The 17,871-nt window shown below is 52.9% G+C and overlaps 5 protein-coding genes across 5 annotated transcripts; 3 read left to right on the top strand and 2 right to left on the bottom strand.

The window, feature by feature from the left end:
* Positions 1-310: 310 nt before the first annotated feature.
* Positions 311-5,297, bottom strand: J4E90_000089 (uncharacterized protein; the record flags this gene model as incomplete). Its single annotated transcript, XM_051429687.1, has 4 exons — positions 311-1,819; positions 1,874-2,150; positions 2,201-3,778; positions 3,829-5,297. The coding sequence occupies 4 exons, from the start codon at positions 5,295-5,297 to the stop codon at positions 311-313; spliced, it is 4,833 nt and encodes a 1,610-aa protein (XP_051295174.1).
* A 1,782-nt stretch (positions 5,298-7,079) lies between these two features.
* J4E90_000088 (uncharacterized protein) lies at positions 7,080-7,939 on the bottom strand (the record flags this gene model as incomplete). Its single annotated transcript, XM_051429686.1, has 2 exons — positions 7,080-7,578; positions 7,629-7,939. The coding sequence occupies 2 exons, from the start codon at positions 7,937-7,939 to the stop codon at positions 7,080-7,082; spliced, it is 810 nt and encodes a 269-aa protein (XP_051295173.1).
* A 334-nt stretch (positions 7,940-8,273) lies between these two features.
* ARK1 (Serine/threonine-protein kinase ark1) lies at positions 8,274-9,540 on the top strand (the record flags this gene model as incomplete). The annotated part of the gene is made up of 2 exons (XM_051429685.1): positions 8,274-8,375; positions 8,425-9,540. 2 exons carry the CDS (start codon positions 8,274-8,276, stop codon positions 9,538-9,540), a joined length of 1,218 nt encoding a protein of 405 aa, XP_051295172.1.
* Positions 9,541-11,859: 2,319 nt separating this feature from the next.
* Positions 11,860-12,585, top strand: ATP23 (Mitochondrial inner membrane protease atp23; the record flags this gene model as incomplete). Its single annotated transcript, XM_051429684.1, has 1 exon — positions 11,860-12,585. One exon carries the CDS (start codon positions 11,860-11,862, stop codon positions 12,583-12,585), a length of 726 nt encoding a protein of 241 aa, XP_051295171.1.
* A 2,983-nt stretch (positions 12,586-15,568) lies between these two features.
* On the top strand, positions 15,569-16,823 carry J4E90_000085 (uncharacterized protein; the record flags this gene model as incomplete). Its single annotated transcript, XM_051429683.1, has 3 exons — positions 15,569-15,581; positions 15,634-16,359; positions 16,420-16,823. The coding sequence occupies 3 exons, from the start codon at positions 15,569-15,571 to the stop codon at positions 16,821-16,823; spliced, it is 1,143 nt and encodes a 380-aa protein (XP_051295170.1).
* Positions 16,824-17,871: the final 1,048 nt, after the last annotated feature.

Raw genomic sequence — 17,871 nt, 5'->3', positions numbered from 1 at the left:
CTGCGCCTTCCTCACGCGTTGCCGTCGCGCCCTCGAGCAGCAAGGTAGACCACTTCCTTGTTTCGTCTCGTTTATCATCTCTATGATGATACTGTCAGCCTTGTCAACTACCACTGGAGTGTGAAAACTTCAGGCACGTTCGAGATGGACTCACTTTGCTCGTTTTCACCGAGAAACCACGGGCTGAATGACTGAAGATCAAAATCTGATATTAACTACTGATTAAACAATATAACCCAAAGCATCTATGCATACGAAAGAGAAAGAAACAAATCGCTCAAAAAACATCAACGACTACTTTTCAAAACGCTCAAGCAGTACCAGCATCCTTCTCCCCACTCCTCTCACCAGGGTGTCCACCCTGCTGCGCCGCCTTCTTAGCACCCTCCTGTGCCTTATCTGCTGTACCCTTCGCCTTCGCACCCTTCTTGTTCTTATGGAAGAAGCTCTTAAACGAGCTAAGCTTGGCAACGCGGAAGAGGTAGTAAGTGAGAACAGCAATAGCGGCGTTGAACCCGATGAAAGCAAAAATGATGCCAAAGTTCCTCCACCTTTCGCCGTAGTAGATCGAAGAGCCGGCCAAGAACTGGTCCGCGTTGGCAAGGGAACAGTAGTTGCAGCCTGCAGTCGCATCTGGGTTCTGGATGGTGCCGCCGGCGACGGCAGCGTAGTCGGCGAGGTAGGCACCGCATGTTTGGCCGGCTGGGGGGTCGAAGACGGAGACTTCGCGTTCGCTGCAGACGACTTGGCGGCCGGAGAGCATGGTGGAGACCATGCCGCCGATCCAGTATGTGAAGGGACTGCAGCGGTACATGAAGAGCCAGAAGCCGGGGAGTTGGTCCGGAGGCTGCAGGACACCGTTGAAGAGGATGCTCATGAGAGTAAGGAGAGAGACGAGGCCAGACGCTGTCTCGGCGTCGGGAAGCGCTGCGATAGTCATGTCGGCGAAGGTGGATGTGTAGATGAGGAGTTGCATGCAGAACAACAGGACCAAGCCCTGGCGTTCGCTGGATTGGCTCACACCAACGACGGGGTAGTAGAATGTCACAAACATGAAGACACCGGCGATGATGCCGTAGGGAATCTCCACAACGATGTTGGCGATCATGAAGGCGATCCAGCTGTATGCCTTGGATGGCCTCTCGCGCGACTCGTAGAGAGAGCGTTGGGTGACGAACAGGGGTTGGATCTGCTGTACAAGCGACGAGAAGATGGTAGTAAGCATGAAGACCGAGAAGATGATCGTCTGCATGCCTGCTAAACTCGTGTTGGCCTTGTAGAAAGAGAAACCGATGAAGAGACCCGCGATGGCGCAGAGACCGAATTTAGCCATGACGTAGCCGGGCATGCGCCAGTACTGCTGGAAGGCTCGATATGTGCATTCGATGATTTGCGTGGTCAATGGCATGGCGAACTCGCCGCCACCGGTTTCGGCTGCAATGTTGAGTTCCTCGCTCTTCTTGGCCTCGTGGAGTTGGTCGATATCCCTTTGGACGCCCTTGGCTTCTTCGCTTTCTCTCCAGACGTCGTACCAGTCCTGGCCGTTGTCGTTCTTGCCGGCGTTGACAATTTCCAGCATGTATTCAGCTGGGTTCTCGTCTTCACCGCACTTGCGTGCGCCGTTGTTCTGGAAGTAGTCGAGGAGTGTTTGGGAGTTCTCGCCAAGCTCGCCGAAGTAGACGGTCTTTCCGCCGCGGGCAAGGAAGAGAAGACGGTCGAACTCTTGGAAGAGGATAGCGCTGGGCTGATGGATGGTGCAGAGAATGGCTTGGCCAGCGGAGCTGAGCTTGCGGAGGAAGGCGATGATAGACCAGGAACTCTGCGCGGAAGTTAGCAATCATGATTTCATACGGGATAATGCGACGGAACTGACCTGTGAATCAAGACCGGAGGTGGGTTCATCAAGGAAGAGCAACAGCTTGGGCTTCGCGGCAAGCTCAACACCAATTGTCAGAAGCTTGCGTTGTTCAACGTTCAAACCCTCGCCAGGCACACCAACAACGGCTTCCGCAAAGTCGGACATGTTCAGCATCTTGATGACTTCTTCGACGTATTCATGCTTTTCCTTCTTGCTAACAGACTTTGGCTGGCGTAGCATGGCAGAGAATTGTAGCGCTTCACGGACAGTCGAAGTCTCGAGATGAAGATCCCTGAAATAGTTAGTACTTGTGATAAGACAGACATAAGCTGGAAAACTTACTGTTGTTGCACGTAACCGGTTGAGCGTTGGAAAGCAGGATCGAGAGGCTTGCCGTTCACAAACATGTCTCCAGTGATGACTCCCATTGTGGTCCGCTGAGCCAGAGCATCCAAGAGCGTGGTCTTGCCAGCTCCCGAGACACCCATAAGAGCAGTCATTGATCCAGGCTTGACGAAACCGGAGACATGGTCGAGCAGACGACGTGGCTCGCCCTTAATCTCAATGTCGTAGACAACGTCGCGCCACGTGAAGACACCCTTTTGCTCCTCAATGGCGCTGACATCACCAGCACCTTCATGCTCTCCTGTCTGCGTCTCTCCAGACTCCTCATCGGAACCCTTGCCACCAGGCTGCATGTATGCGGGAACATGTCCACGACGGAAGACGAGTTGCTCGGCAGTGTTGGATGTGGAAGAGTTGACCTCAACAGCGACGAAGTAGGTGACCATAAAGAAGATGAGGAAAGCCCAGAGGATACCAAAGTTGCGCCACACATGGCTCCAAGAGTAGGAGTATGAGACTTCGATGTAGCTGTCACCGTTGATGAACGTCTGTCCGGCGACTGCACCCTGTGTGTTGCAAATGAATGAGTTGCCAGTTTGTGCGTATCCAGGTCCTGACGGGATGAAGGCATCGCAGGGAAAGTCGACTCCGTGGAACTCGTTTGCAAGCAAGATCTCGAATGCGTAGAAGATTGGATTGATCCAGCGAATCCAGCCGAACCAGTCAGGCATTTCGGGGATGCGGATGACGAAACCAGTGTAGATGACCAGAATGAGGACCAAGACACCGGCGCCTGCCATGGCTTGCGATGCAGTCTTGGTAACAGCAGCAGTCGTTCGGAAGATAGCTGCCATGACGAAGGTTGCCATGTAAGTAACCACGAAGAACAAGAAGAACTGTCCTGCAGTGTACCGCAGTTGGGCCAGGAAGTACAGAATGATGTTGAAGACGACTGCCTGGATGAACTTGACAGGTATATCGGCAACAATACCAGCTATGGCTTCAGTAGACGGATGATAGAAGGCGTAAGAGTTGTGCTTCTCGACGATAGGGCGCTGGGCGTAGAGACCTGCGATTTCACCGATGGACGTAAGAGCGTTGAAGAGAATGGCCAGGAAAATGACTGCTCCGCGACCTTGGAACGAGCTGGAACCTGTAGAGTGACCGAAGTAGATGGAACCGACGATGAGAGCGATGACGACATTGAGACCAGCTTGTGTTGCAGTAGATGCAATGTCACCCCAGATGCGTTGATACGCTCGTCGAGTGTTGAGCTTGATCTGCATCGGGACGCTGATGAGGTAAGGTGACTTGGGACGAGCGTGTTTAGCCTGGATGTAGTTCTTCTGCTGGCGTAGTTGCTCGAGAGTGCCGTGCTCGTTGACTGGGTTCTCTGCTTCGAAGTCCTTGATCTCCTCAAGAAGCGACTGGTACTCAGGGGACTCGCGCCAGTACTTCTCAAAGTCTTCGGGTGTGCGAGGCACCTTGTTTTCCATGCCCTCTTTGGCTTGCCTTTCTTGTGGGTTGGTAACGGCTGTGAGGAAGTCTCCAGCGGTTTGACGAGGGGGGCAGTACCTGTTGTGCGTTAGTTGTTTTTAGATGACTCGTCATATTGGAATTCTTACCATCCTTGACGCTCAAAGAAGTCCTTGGCCTCATTGGCGGGTCCGAAGTAGATCTGGCGACCTTCGTAAAGAACAGCAGCTTTGTCAAAGCAGTCGTACACGCTTTGACTAGCCTGGTAGATAGCCACCGCAGCAGCACCTCCAGCCAAGTCGGAACCGACCCTCAGAGCCTTGACAAACTTCAACGCAGTAGCTGAGTCCAATCCTCGTGTCGAGTTATCCCATGCCGCAAATGGAGCGCCGGCGAGTAGCATCTCAGCTACGGAGACTCGCTTCCTCTCTCCACCTGACACACCACGAACGAAATCGTTTCCGACCTTGGTGTTGTATGTGTGGCTCAGCCCGAGCACGGCCATGACGACCTTTGCCATGAATTGAGCGAACTCATCGCGGTTCGCTCCGCCGGGTCGGTTCGATGGTGTCCTGACAGCCGCGGCGAACTCCAGTGTCTGGCCTACAGTCAGATGGGGAAAGTGCTTGTCGACTTCCTGGTTGTACACTGTCTCTCCCTTGAACTCCTTGCGCATACGCTCCTGGGGAATGCCGTTGTAGTGGATGACCGAGTCATCCGTGTCCAAACCATGAAGCTCTCCAGTGAGAGCCTTGAGAAGCGTGGAGCAACCAGAGCCGGGACGGCCAAGGACAACACACAGCTCGCCAGCTCGTATGATACCGTCGAAGCTGTGGAGAATCTGCTTGCGTTCTGACTTGCCAAAGAATTCCTTAGCTCGGAAGGGTGCCATGAACATGTCTGAAACAGTGCTCTGAAGCTGCAGAGCCTTGCCCGAACCAAAGACGTCCAGGTTCTTGTACACAACGTTGACCTTCTTCATTTCGATGCCCTCGCCCTCCAGCTGGTTCCGGAACATGTTCAAAAACCTGCTGAGATCAAAAGCCTCGTTGGAGGGGTCCACACGGGGATCGTTTGGCTGCGCAATGCTCATCTGCTGAGTCACTTTTGACTGTGAGGTGAAGATGCGCGCCAACTCCTGCCTGCCGTCGTCGTCGATCTCAGCCCGCGTGACCCGGCGTTGAAGAGTGCCTGGGGCTGCATCTTCGTAAGAGGATGAAGTGCCGGTTCGCTTGACTTTGGGGGCTTGTCCATTAGATCCTAACCGCGTGTCTGAAGAATCCGAGGAGCTCGATGTGTTGACTTTCTCGAGCGGCACGACTTCCTCTTGCCTGTGCTGGGATTCAGTGCCATCGGTGGAGTTAAACAAGCCTGCGCCGGCCGATGTTTCATGTGTGGTCGATGATTCATGCGTGTAGGAGTGTGATGAGAAGACTCCGTGGGTGCCGTGAGCATGACCATCTGGGAAGTAGGTCGGACGACCAGAAGTAGTTCGCGTGACGCCGTGGGGAGGAGTCTGGGTTCCTGACCCCGATTGGGTGGAAGAGCTGAAATGTGTTTGATGTGACTGCGACGTACTCGACATGAAAGTCTCGCCGTGGGACTGGTGGTCAGCCATGGTGATTTTCAACGGCAAGTGATGGCGAGTAACGTCGGCGTCGATGATGTATTGCTGGTGCTCACCTGCGACTATCTAACATATATCAATTGTTAGCCACGTTTGGACCTATGTTGTCATAGCACCCCGGATAGCGGAATCTCCCCATGGCCGCGGTTAGTCTTGCACCATCTGCCATGGCCTCGGACGAGATGGCTGGGCCTGTGGATTGAGATTCGTCCTTCGCCGCAGTAGATGATTGGGGCGTGCGTGCGCTACGCGGGCCGGACTCAAAGTGAGCGGATCCAAGTTCAGCATGCTCGATGCGTATTTGTTCGAGGCCGCAATTAGTGCGACAACACTGGGCGCCGAGACTGCTTTTCTCAATGTTGAATATGACATCACAGCCCGGACGGCCACGGATGAGGGTGTTGCCAAGAAATCCGCCCACTATCACCGTCCTCAATGGAAGCAGACATGCGGTGGTTGTCGTGACGAGGCAGCTTCTGCGCTCGATGCGCAGTCTTTGCGTGATTCTGGTGGTCGTAAAGCAAGATTGCGGCTGCCCGTCGAAAACGCTTATGTTGGTCCGCGATCGACAGCTTACTGCTTTCGGACGAGAGATCGCTCGGGATCCTCCTTACGCCTGCCATGCACTCTCGCGTCTTCGGTACCCGTTATCCTATCGTACAAACCCTTGTCGTCATTCCAGCCATCCGGACCATCCGAGCAGCGGCTATCTGTTGTACAAATGCCGGTGATTTCCAGTCTGTTGAGGACCGTCAACTTTCCACTTTCCGCCGGTCGTAATATGGGGCGGTGCACAACGGAACCCTGAACAAGGCGAATCTCGGACGAACGTAATCTCCGTTTGATGTTGGCAGGCGGACGCGTCTCCTTGGTTATGTCAGGCAGCGCTAACGCAGTGTCACTTGCTTGTCTCGGTATCGACAGAACCTAATTGCTTTTTGAGGGGAAGCAATACAGCAAGAACCGCCCTACGGGCCCTAAACGTTCGCGCACGGTGGAATCGATGATCTATATTGACCAGCGGAGACACATGGCCAACGTGGAAAGAGTCTAACGATTGAGTTTCAATTCTGCCATAATCAAGGATGTGTTCTGGTATCAATGTACTTGGTGGCTCGCCTGGGCGCATTGAGAGCAAGGCCATGAGGCGCGTAACAATACAATTGGCATTGTGCACGAGCGCGAGATTGAACAGAGAGCGTCGTTGACCATTGCTGTATGTCAGTGTCCTGTGCTACACGACCGTTGCTGTTGTATGAGCCATGAGTGTTGCATATTCCTGCAAGCCTCATTAGTATCGGCGCTCTGGGGTTCAGACAGCTTTCAGTCAATATTGTCCGTTTATATAATCGGGTTTGTATTGTAAACGCTATCTTGTTCGAGAGCGGTGAGACCCTCCTTTACTATCCGCCGACATGCAGCCTTGATGGCACCCGCATATTTGGGCAGACTGGGTAGTGATTTGATAATCAGGATCTTGTTTCCAGCTAAGCTTATTGGCGCGTATTCGATGAGACTTCTGGAACGAAAGTAGAGGTCGTCTGGGATTGACGCCTGTCAAACGGCAGATTCCAGGTATAAGTTGCTTGCCTCCTGGTTGTTCGCGTGATTACTGAACAGGCGATGAGCGAAGGCTTATTTAGCATACGCACCGGTCAGACTGACCTTGAGATTGTCGACGCAGATATGAGTCGCCGTTATGCCTCCGCGCTTTTAGTGCTTTTGATTTTGGGCTGATGAGTGATAGTCGGGGTCCTGTCGAGCCGCACTTGCTCACTTCAGTTGCAACCCCTCAATCTTCTGCTCCACTATGGGTATATGTTCCGCCAAACGGTTAGGGTCTCTCATTATCGCAAGCACGTCTTCCTTCCGTCCTGCGAGCTTCTTCCGCACTTCCTCATATTTCTCCTCCCTCGCCGTGTACTCTCTCAGCACCACGTTGTCCCCAAATTCTACAAACACGCGCGTGTCGCGTATCCGGAATACAACATCATCTAGACGCATAAAGAAGCGGACAAGGAGGAGTAAGCGCTGTGGCATGACGCGGATCTTGCAGGATAGCATGGCGATGCCATTGTCCGCTAGCTCGTCTTCGTAGAGTACCAGCTCATCGAAGAAGTGTATCGGGTCGGGACGCTTGAGAAGGTGGAGTGGTATCGGGGTCTCGGTCGGCTCGAAGGTGGGCGTTGGTGGTGTGGTGCCCTTGTAATCTGTGCTGTAGGACCAGTCGAACGGCTTAACGACTTCTTTGATGTCCTCAAACTGCTTCTGTCTGATCCGAGTTAGCTGCAGGTTCTCTCCGTGCTGCGTCTTTGGTCTCACCTATTTTGCTGCCACTCTTTCGAGTAGGAGACCTTGAACATCTTCTCGCCCGTCTTGTCCACCAGATCCAGCGCATCGAAGGCATTGAACTCAATGTACCAGCCGCTCTGGGCGTGTTCTATCCGCATCATGTTGTCTCCGAATATCATCTCGGGCGGCGCGATCCCGAGCTTCTTGGTCATGTCCTCTATTGGGCCGGCCTTGAGGATGGGCAGCTTGCGCGTGGTGATCTTGAAGCCTTCCTTGGTAATGGATGTGTCGGCGACACCGGGTGCCACGGTGTCGGCGGGCGCGCCATTGAGGGAAGCCATAGCTGGGAACTTATGCGACGAGACCCTGATAGAATGCTGTGTGTATAAATTGTTCGCAGACACCTGCAGGTGGATCCGATGGCGATGGCGGGGAGCTTCAGCGTGGTGGGGCGCGAACCAACGCTCCGACCGCCGATGGCCGATGGCTGTTTCCTTGACAACGCACGAAACCCACTTGTTTGTCTGGGTTAACTAGCTGCCATCCGTCCTCGAACCCTGCAAACATCCACACCCACCAACTGTCACCCATCCCATAGCATAATATAGCTAACAGTGGTCTTTCGTGGCCCTATTGCTTGCTTCCTGTCGTTCCAGCTTGCATCTGAATACTACCATGACGGACGTCGCAAACCTCGAAGCCGCCTTTGAGCGCACCACTATCCACGACGAGAACGATGAGCACGTCACTTCTACATCGACCTACCACAAGGTGAAGGTGTGTATCTACTCGCCTTCTCAATGTTGCGCTTTCTAACAGCACCAAGCCTTCCGCATCCACAACCGTATCGGTAGCTGGCCTATCGTCCTCCCAATCAGCTGCGAACCGCATGAAGCTGCCCCATCAGACACTACAGAAGCTCGCAACGCAAAATGCAAAGACTGCAAACATCGCCAAGGTTACCATCTCAGCAAGCTCCAGCCGACCCTCAGAACAGCACCAATCACATCGCCGCACGCTCACCGACTCCGCCATCTACACCGTTCCCTCAAACCCTGCAACACCCAAACAATGGCATCTGGGCATGTTTGACATTGGCAAGCCTCTCGGAAAGGGAAAGTTTGGTCGCGTCTACCTTGCCAAGGAGCGCTCATCAGGCTTCGTGTGTGCCTTGAAGGTGCTCCACAAGTCTGAGATCCAGCAAGGCAAAGTCGAGAAGCAGGTCCGACGAGAGATTGAGATTCAATCACATCTCACGCACCCCAATATCCTCAAGCTCTTTGGCCACTTCCACGACGCAAAGCGCATCTTCCTCATCCTCGAATTCGCTGGTAAAGGAGAATTATACAAGCACCTCCGCAAGGAGCAACGCTTCCCCGAATGGAAGGCAGCACAATATGTAGCCCAGATGGCCGCAGCACTCAAGTACCTCCACAAGAAGCACGTCATGCACCGCGATATCAAGCCCGAAAACATCCTCGTCGGCATCCACGGCGAGATCAAGATTTCCGACTTTGGTTGGTCGGTACACGCGCCCAACAACCGCCGCAACACCATGTGCGGAACTCTCGACTACCTGCCCCCGGAGATGCTTCGCGGTGGCGGCAAGGACAACTTCTACTCCGAGAAGGTTGACCTATGGAGTTTAGGCGTCCTGACGTACGAGTTCCTAGTCGGTGAAGCGCCTTTCGAGGACACCCAAGTCATGACACAGCGCAAGATTGCGAGGGGAGAGTACACAGTCCCGAGCTTCGTCAGCTCAGAAGCGCGGGATCTCATCAAGAAACTACTCGTGCTTGACCCTGAGAAGCGCATTGCGCTTGAGGATGTCGAGGTACACCCCTGGATCCTCAAGCACTGCAAGGGCAGCTCGCGAGCCTACGAGCGCACATCGGGCGGCAAGGTACGCAGCAGCTCGGAGCAGTCTGAGGAGAGCTACTAAGCTTCGTCTTGCTGGTGTCCCAAGTTCACATAATGTCTAACATGTACGACGGCGAAGGGGCGTTCCGCACGGTAGTCACTGAATTTCTTGTCTTTAGTCGCATTGCTCGGCGTCTTGGGTTTGCCGCTGGCGTTGGTTGGTATCGTAATTGGAGATATATCCCACAACTCATTCAATTCAAGAATTTCAAGCTTGACACGCAAAGCACCATCTGATATGCTGTATTAACATCGTCAAAGGACTTGCGTTGGTAAAAGAATTTTGCATCATGCCCCACCACAGCACCCTCAATGCGCCTCAACCCCCTCCCCCTTCTTCTCCCCATGCCTAAAATCAGGCGTACTAGGCCTACTCCTCTCACCCCCAAAGAACGCAATATTCTCCCTCAACGCCACATACTCACTATCTGCATAACCCAACGCCTCGCTAATCTGCGTAGAATGCAATCCTTTGATGCGTCTGATCTCCGTAGCAGAATAGTTCACCACACACCTCCCTATCTCAAACGGCGCGGGATTGTGCAGTTCGAAATTGGGCGGATGCTGCAATAGTGTCTGGGAAGAGGACATCGAGTACGATGACGAAGACGAGTGCGTGAGTGGTGTTCGGATAGGAATTGGGGCGTGGACACCGTGGGCTAGGGCGCCGGGTGTATTGGGCGGCTGGGGCGTTGGTGGTGTTTGAGTCGTCGGTTTGGGGGAGTGAGGTGGGTTGGAGAGGCGTTTGACGACTACAATGCGTACGGCTTCTTGTTGGGCGAAGTGGCCGTCTACTTCTACGATTCCCACGGGGAGGAGACCTGCTTTGTCGCTCAGGGCTGCCCACGCGCCTTGGTCGATGTAGATTGTGCCGTGGGGTGCAAGACCGTGGAGAATCCAGAAGTAGCGGTCCCGGATGGGGTTGGATATGGGTAGGAAACGGGTGTGGAGGGGGACGGGCTCTTCTGGTTTGGGCGAGGAGAGGCCGGTTAGTTGTTGGTTGTCAAGTGTGGATGTGGATGTTGAGAGATCGTGGTTGGAGTCTTGAGATGCGGCTTGTGCGAGTGGTGCGCCTTCGTCTTGAAAGTTGGTGACGGAGTTTCGACTTGACATTCGTGACTTTCTTTGCTTCTCGGCGTGCGCAATTATGCCGGAGATGTTGCCAGGTTTACTGCTCTTTGTGATGACTGTTGTGACACCTGCGCTTGTTGCTAGTCTTGCAGCAACGATCTTCGTGCTCATACCGCCTGTTCCCAGTGAACTACCTGCCGAACTGACGTCTGCTGCCAGCTCCGCAATGTCTTCTACGACAGGTATGGACTTGGCATCTGGATTTGTACGAGGGTTCTTGTCATACAGGCAATCCACATCCGTCATGAGGAAGAGATAATCCGCCTGGACCATGGCCGATGTAATGGCGCTCAGCGTATCGTTGTCACCAAACTTGATCTCAGTAACCGCCAAAGTATCGTTCTCATTCACAATCGGAATGACACCCATGCTCAGCAGCTCAATAAATGTGTTCTGCGCATTCTGATACTGCGTCCGGTCCGCAATATCATTCCGTGTCAACAGGATCTGAGCAATCGGCTGCTCTAAGTGGCCAAACAGCTGGTCCCATAGTGACATCAATCTACTCTGTCCGATAGCAGCGAGCGCTTGAACTTGTGGGAGGTGTTTTGGACGACGTGGAAGGTTCATGCGCCGTAGACCGACACCAATGGCGCCCGAAGACACGATTACGACGCGGTGGCCGGCGGCGCGCAGACTGCATGCTGTCTCGACGATGAGGGAGAGGATGGAGAGGAGGGGTTGGTGGGTCTTCTCGTCGACTATGGATGAGGTTCCTGGGTGTGTTGGTTAGGTGCTCTCTTCTTGTCGATGTGGCATATGTACGGTTGTGTATTTACCGAGTTTTATTACCACGGTGAGCTGGCCGGGCTGCTTGCGCATGTGGACGGCCATTGCGACGGAGGGAGTGACAAAAGCCCTAAGGTGGTGATGGCTATAAGTCTTGGACGAAAGGAGACGGTGAGATATGTACAACACGTCGTGTACTATATGAACACGCAGCTCGTGTGTTGTCGCGCAATGGATGACTGTAAGCTGCCCAAGTTTCCTCGCAAGCGATCTTCGGCTTCCCTTGTACGCGGTGACGTCTTCCCTCCGATTGGCTCCCCGCGCTACCAGCTGCATCTCCATCTCCACCTAAACTTTTCGCGACGGGAATCAGGAACATGCCACGCCCTACACCAAACATCTATACGCCACGCGACACCTGCACGCCCAACGCTTGATCCCCCCGTAATTCAACTCGAACGTCACTCCACGCCCTGCCACCATGGCAAACTCCGAGACAGCGCCCGACGGCGCATCCCTCTCCGCAATGGCCCAACCGCCGCCCCAAAAGATCGACCCCGTATACTACACATGGAGCAGCACCTTCAACATAATGCTCGGCCGCATGACCGGCTCCCGCGACGTCGAACTAGAGAAAGGCTACTTCAACGAAATGGACAAGATAAAAGCCGACTCGATATGCAAGCGCTGCGAGTCCAACAAGGAATACCTCTTGAAATACAGTCCCATCATACGCTTCATGTCGGACGAAGTGTACAAACTAGGCGGCGACCTGAACAAAGACAATATACTCTGTCGCATGTGCACGAACGAGCAATCCGGTGGTTTCTCCCTCGACCACGGCATCCTGCTCTGCGCAAACAAGTTCCGTAATCGCGGGCACCAGGAAGACACCATGGCGCATGAGATGGTTCACGCGTGGGACCATCTGAAGTTTAAAGTCGAACCTGAGAACCTGCGCCACCAGGCCTGTCTAGAGATTCGCGCATCCACACTCAGCGGCGAATGCCGTTTCTCGAGAGAGTTCTTCACGAGGAATCAATGGAATATCATGGAACAATTACAGTCTTGTGTTAGGAGGAGGGCGACGCTGAGTATGATGGCGAGGCCGGGCATAAAGGATCAAGAGCATGCTGGGAAAGTAGTGAATGAGGTGTGGGAGAGTTGCTTCCGGGATACCAGGCCGTTTGATGAGGTTTATCGTTGATCGTGAGAGGAAGGAGATGTGGTTGGTCGGTTCGTTTGAACACACATGATCTTGGTCATCGTACGTTGCTGTGTTGATGGATCGCCTTATTTTGATCTCAATATTTTCCATTTGAAGTTCGTCAGGAAGCACTACTTCAAATGGAATTTATTGAGATCAAAACAGGATAATTCATTAATACGGCAACGTACGATGATCAAGATCATGTGTCGTTTGAACATCTGACTGAAGCGGTGGGTCGTCGGTGTATTATTATCCTTGTGTTTGCATAGCGATGGCGTTTCTAAGAAAGATCTCAGAGGGTGCAGTGTTGCGCACATCTCCTGTCTGTTCGGTTTGAGAGTAAGGCCTTGATTACTCATATTGTCCTCCATTCCACGCCATTTTCAAGTTTTGGAAATATCGGAGCTTGGTGTTTTGGCCCCCAACCTTTGAAATTACGGATCAAGCCATGGCGTGCATCGCCCGAATCGCGGGGCTGCAGGGCGTATTCCCTACCCTTGATTTTCGGTGCTGCGCCGCAACAACAATAGGTGACTAGCACAACACTGCCCATGTAGTATGGGCGCCTTGAAACCCACATACATCATGGGCGCATATATACAACGTGTGGATATTTCGCGATGCTCTTCCATTGTCCATCTAGTCTCGTTGCTCCAACACACCGTCATCACATCCAAACTTAAGTCTTTTTAAATCTGTCGTAATGCTACCACACACCCTCCTATACACCCTCTTCATCGCAACATCATCAGCAGCATTCATCCCCCCACCACGTATCCCCAATCCACCAAAACCCCAAATCATCGAACCCATCGCACCCGCACCAGCACCAGCAGCACCCAACCCATACAGGCCAGCCGACCGACCAGACCCTGAAGCGACACCAGGCTTTGACGCACCTGAAATGACTGGAGGCTTCCAAGCACCTAAACCGACTGGAGGCTTTGAAGTGCCTGATGTGCCCCTACCTGACGATCAAGATGAGACTGCGTCGAAAGTCGCGTCTAGGCCGTATGGAAATCCAGCGAAGACTTTGTCGCCCGCACAGGTGGCGGCTTCTCTTGCTGCTTCGAAGTCAACTGCGACTCATTCAACTGCGACTCCTACAACAGGGATGACGGTGCCGGCTTCGACTGGTGGGGCGGCGAGGATCGAGGATGTGGGGATGGGTATGAGTTTGGTCGGCTTGGTAAGTTTCCTTGTATTGATTTATAGCATTGTAGCTGATTGCGAATAGGTTGTTGTCCCATTAGCGGCAGTCATCCTCTGAGCTTTACGATATTGATGAACAAAACACCATGTCGGTGCTCAGGTCTACTGGAGCTGCTCCGGTTCATGCTCGAGCGAAATCGACAAATTCGCGTTCGATCGGATCTTCGCGTCCGCCTGTCCTCATGTCCCTCGGGATCCAGAGATGCTGGGGTCATGCTGATCCCAAATCTCTCTGGAAACGAACCTGGAGGTATCAAAAACAAGCGCGATGCGAATCATGAGCTATGTCGATGGAGCGGGTGAATCTCCACACTTCCATCGACGTGGGAGAGGAAGCTTCGAAGGATATTTGACGAAAAGTCAGGTGTAAGGAGGTGATGCGTCTCTGAGCCCGTTCGGTGAGACCAAGAAGCTTTGATCGCCAGAAGGGGATAGCCATTGCCATTTTGCAAAGAGACGTTCAGATGTGTACTGGCGTCCATGTGTAAATGAAGTGACTTTCGCTCACCACTATGGGTATTCAATTCAATGACCTCCCAGCTTCTCCAAAAGTCCAAAATGTGGTTTGGCACAATGTGGTTTGACATCTATCATGTTGTGTCGTTTGCTTGGCTTGCCATCTTTTTGCGCGATCGCCTTCGGAAGAGATCATCATGAGTTACATGTGCGCCGTCGACTTCGGTCCGAGGATTGCGAAATGATGTGAAGATACACCTATGTGACCTTTGCGCGGCGCTGGATTTCGTGGGACTGATCGCAGCCATGGAGCTTGACTCTGAAGACGTAGATGACTAAACATCTGTTTCAACCTGGTGTTCTTACCTCTTCGGCGTGGAAGTCTTCCTCATGTCGATGTGAGGCGGCGCGGTATTCATAGAATCTCTTTCAACACCCCTTTCCGTTTTTCGCTGTTCAAATACTAAATCTGGAGATGATGTGAGCGGTGTGTTCATGTGAGGGCTCACTGGGCCTAGAAGATGAGGAGCTACAAGGTTGGGCACGTATCGATCTATGTGCCAAGCCGCTAGTCACCTAGCCCTTTCCCTGATCACTTTTCAACGCGCATGCTTGCTCTAGCAGCTCAGCCGTCATTGCAGGTACAACCCAATATTTGTTTGTATACCGGCGCTTCTTCGTGTTCGAAGATGCAATCATCTTAACACTCTTCGTTGGTTGCGCGTAAGCTCGTGGATTAGTATAGCATCCGCAGATGCCGTTGACCTCCATCATTTCCGTGATCACTCATCCCGTCATCTACGCTTCCAAGTAGCCGCGCCGTTGGACGGAACCCATTTTTTCCGCACAGTCGCTCCGCATTTGCACTACGGCCATGGTGGCATTCCGGATGAATGTTTCACGTTGTACATCTGCAATAATCGGCCAAACAGAACACGATTTAGACCTTTTGCCACTGACCGGCCAGCCGTACCCCCTGTTCTTCCGAGCCGTTCCCCATGATAGCACGCTTCCGGATGCCGATTTGTGGGTCAAATGCCTCTTTTCGCATAGCACTGCTGTCAAGCATCGTCTGGACTTGGCTTTGGTGCTTGAAGTGCTTGTGCTTTGGGGTCGGAAATGACGAGGCTGCAGTTTTTCTACCACTACAGCGGCCGAGCGCAAGATTATGTGGCGACTAGTCGGTAATATGCAGGTGGCTCTTCAACAGATTATCTGGGGACCCCAAGGCCCTGCATACGTTTATATAGCGTCGTCGATATCCCGTATACTCATCTTCACCTAACGCTCACGTCAGATTCAAACCTTCAGCATGCGATTCCACGGTACTAATAGCACTTTGCAGCTTAGACCATTTCTGTACTGACGAACTTACAGCTGCATCATCATTGGCTCTTGCCACTGCGGGAACTGTATCTGCCGTACCTTCACCTTCTGCAACTGGGACCGATGCCTGCTACGTGACGAAGTACGCCGATATCCCGGCTGCAGTCGCAGCTTGTACTTGCATAACCCTTGATGGCATCACCGTCCCTGGAAACTCAAGCATCGATCTTTCGAAGCTGAAGACTGGAACCAAGGTCACATTCAAAGGAAGAACCTTCTGGGAGTACGCCGATGCGAACTATGCCTTCATCAAGGTGGCAGGTACCAATGTTGAGATCACTGCCGAAGAAGACGCAGTACTTGATGGCAATGGTCAGGCTTGGTGGGATGGCCTTGGTAGCAACGGAGGCGTTACCAAGCCAAACCACTTCATTGAGGTGAAGGTGCTTGGAAAGAGTTCAGTACACGACATCTACATCAAGAACTATCCGGTGCACTGCTTCAGTATCAGCAACAGCGCTGGTCTAGATGTCCACCACATTACGCTGGACAACAGCGACGGATACGCGCCCAACAACCGCTCCAACGGCCTTCCTGCAGCACACAACAGCGATGGATTTGGTCTGAGTAGCACCAATCACACCAAGGTCCGCGACAGTGTCGTTATCAACCAGGATGATTGCGTAGCTGTCACCAGTGGAGATAACATCCACGTCAGCAACATGTACTGCAACGGCAGCCACGGTCTCTCCATCGGATCTGTGGGTGGAAAGTCAAGTATGCCATCCCACCATCCGTCCATACAGTAATCATGCCTTACTAACCACATCTATTCAGACAACAACGTAACAAACATCTCATTCACAAACTCCGTGGTTCTTAACGCCGAGAACGGAGCCCGCATCAAGTCGAATTCCAACACCACCGGTTTCATTTCCAACATCCACTACGAGAACATTCGCGTTGAAAACATCTCCATCTACGGAATCGACATCCAGCAAGATTACCTAAACGGCGGGCCAACTGGCAACCCCACGAACGGTGTCATCATCCAAAACATCACCATGAAGAACATCTTTGGCACGGCAACAGAGGAAGGAAAGAACTACTATATCCTTTGCGGTGAAGGAAGCTGTAGCGACATCAAGATCGACAACGTTCGTATCACTGGCGGCGGAGAAGAGAGTTCATGCAATTTCAAGACGGAGGGCAACTTTGACTGCGATGGACACTTTGTATGAGCTGGCTATCTCTGTACTTCCATATTTCATTCGCAGAGTGCGGAAACCATGCCGCGTGTCAACAGAATTGAATAGTCGTTCCAACTACCGCGCGCTTTGAAGGTTTCACAGACAATCCCTAGCAATATCGTTTGCAGTTTCTGAGGACCAGAGTTCAAGCGATAAGTAGTAGTATGTGGGCCGGATGGATGGGGCCCCAGAGCGATGTAACACCAATGTTGTCAGAGTTGAACTACGCCGTACGTTCGGGTCATGGTGCTTCTTGACTTGCCTGCGCAAGTACCGTGTGAACTGCCCAGGTGTGCACGCGCCACGTGACGTAAAATTCAACGTTAACCGGGCGTCGCGCCAACCACCTCGCGCCGCATCCAAAGTTCAGTCCGCTCCTGACTCTCGCCCAAACTTTGCTCGTCGTTTTGGGCAAACCGTTCGCGGTCTGGACGTCCTCGAGAGTACCGCGGCGGTTCGGGTCCCGAACGACGGCGCCGCTGTTCAGGGACACGCCATTGTGGATACGCGCTCACGACGACATGGAAGAGGCGCGATGGAGTTAATTACAGTACGTCTTCGTGATTAACGCTCCGTCCGATTTCACATACCAAGCAACCAAACGCTCTAGCTAAGGCTGTTATCTCGAACTACTGCAATTTATCCGGCCACTTCCTGCCCGTTATGGCAGAGTCCCGTCTCCTTACATTACCCTACACTAGTCGATATTTCCTTTGATCGCGCGTGGTTACGCGATGACCTCGAGCTACAAGGGCATCCTCAGCGATGACGGACTGCAGTGCGGCAGCCCAATTGTTACAATCACAGTCCCAAAGCGTTCATTCGCTGCTATCGTTCATGCATGGGGTACGTGCTCCTGCCGTCAGCACTCCATTCTGTCAGCCACCGCGTCTCAAGTAAGTCGTCGTGGGAAGGGCATTCGAGTGCTGATTGACATGTGCGCGCTGTGAGGGAGTCCTTCCTCGATGTACAATGGCCGCCGTGCTACCTCGTCCAACACCTGACCGGCTGTCGAGCTGCGATAGCTGCGTCTGCGTTA

Source organism: Alternaria incomplexa, assembly GCF_024043165.1.
Source record: "Alternaria incomplexa strain BMP 0042 chromosome Unknown scaffold_1, whole genome shotgun sequence".
Taxonomy (NCBI): Eukaryota; Fungi; Ascomycota; class Dothideomycetes; order Pleosporales; family Pleosporaceae; genus Alternaria; species Alternaria incomplexa.
Note: the sequence above shows the minus strand (reverse complement) of the source record. Positions and strands in the feature narration are given on the sequence as shown.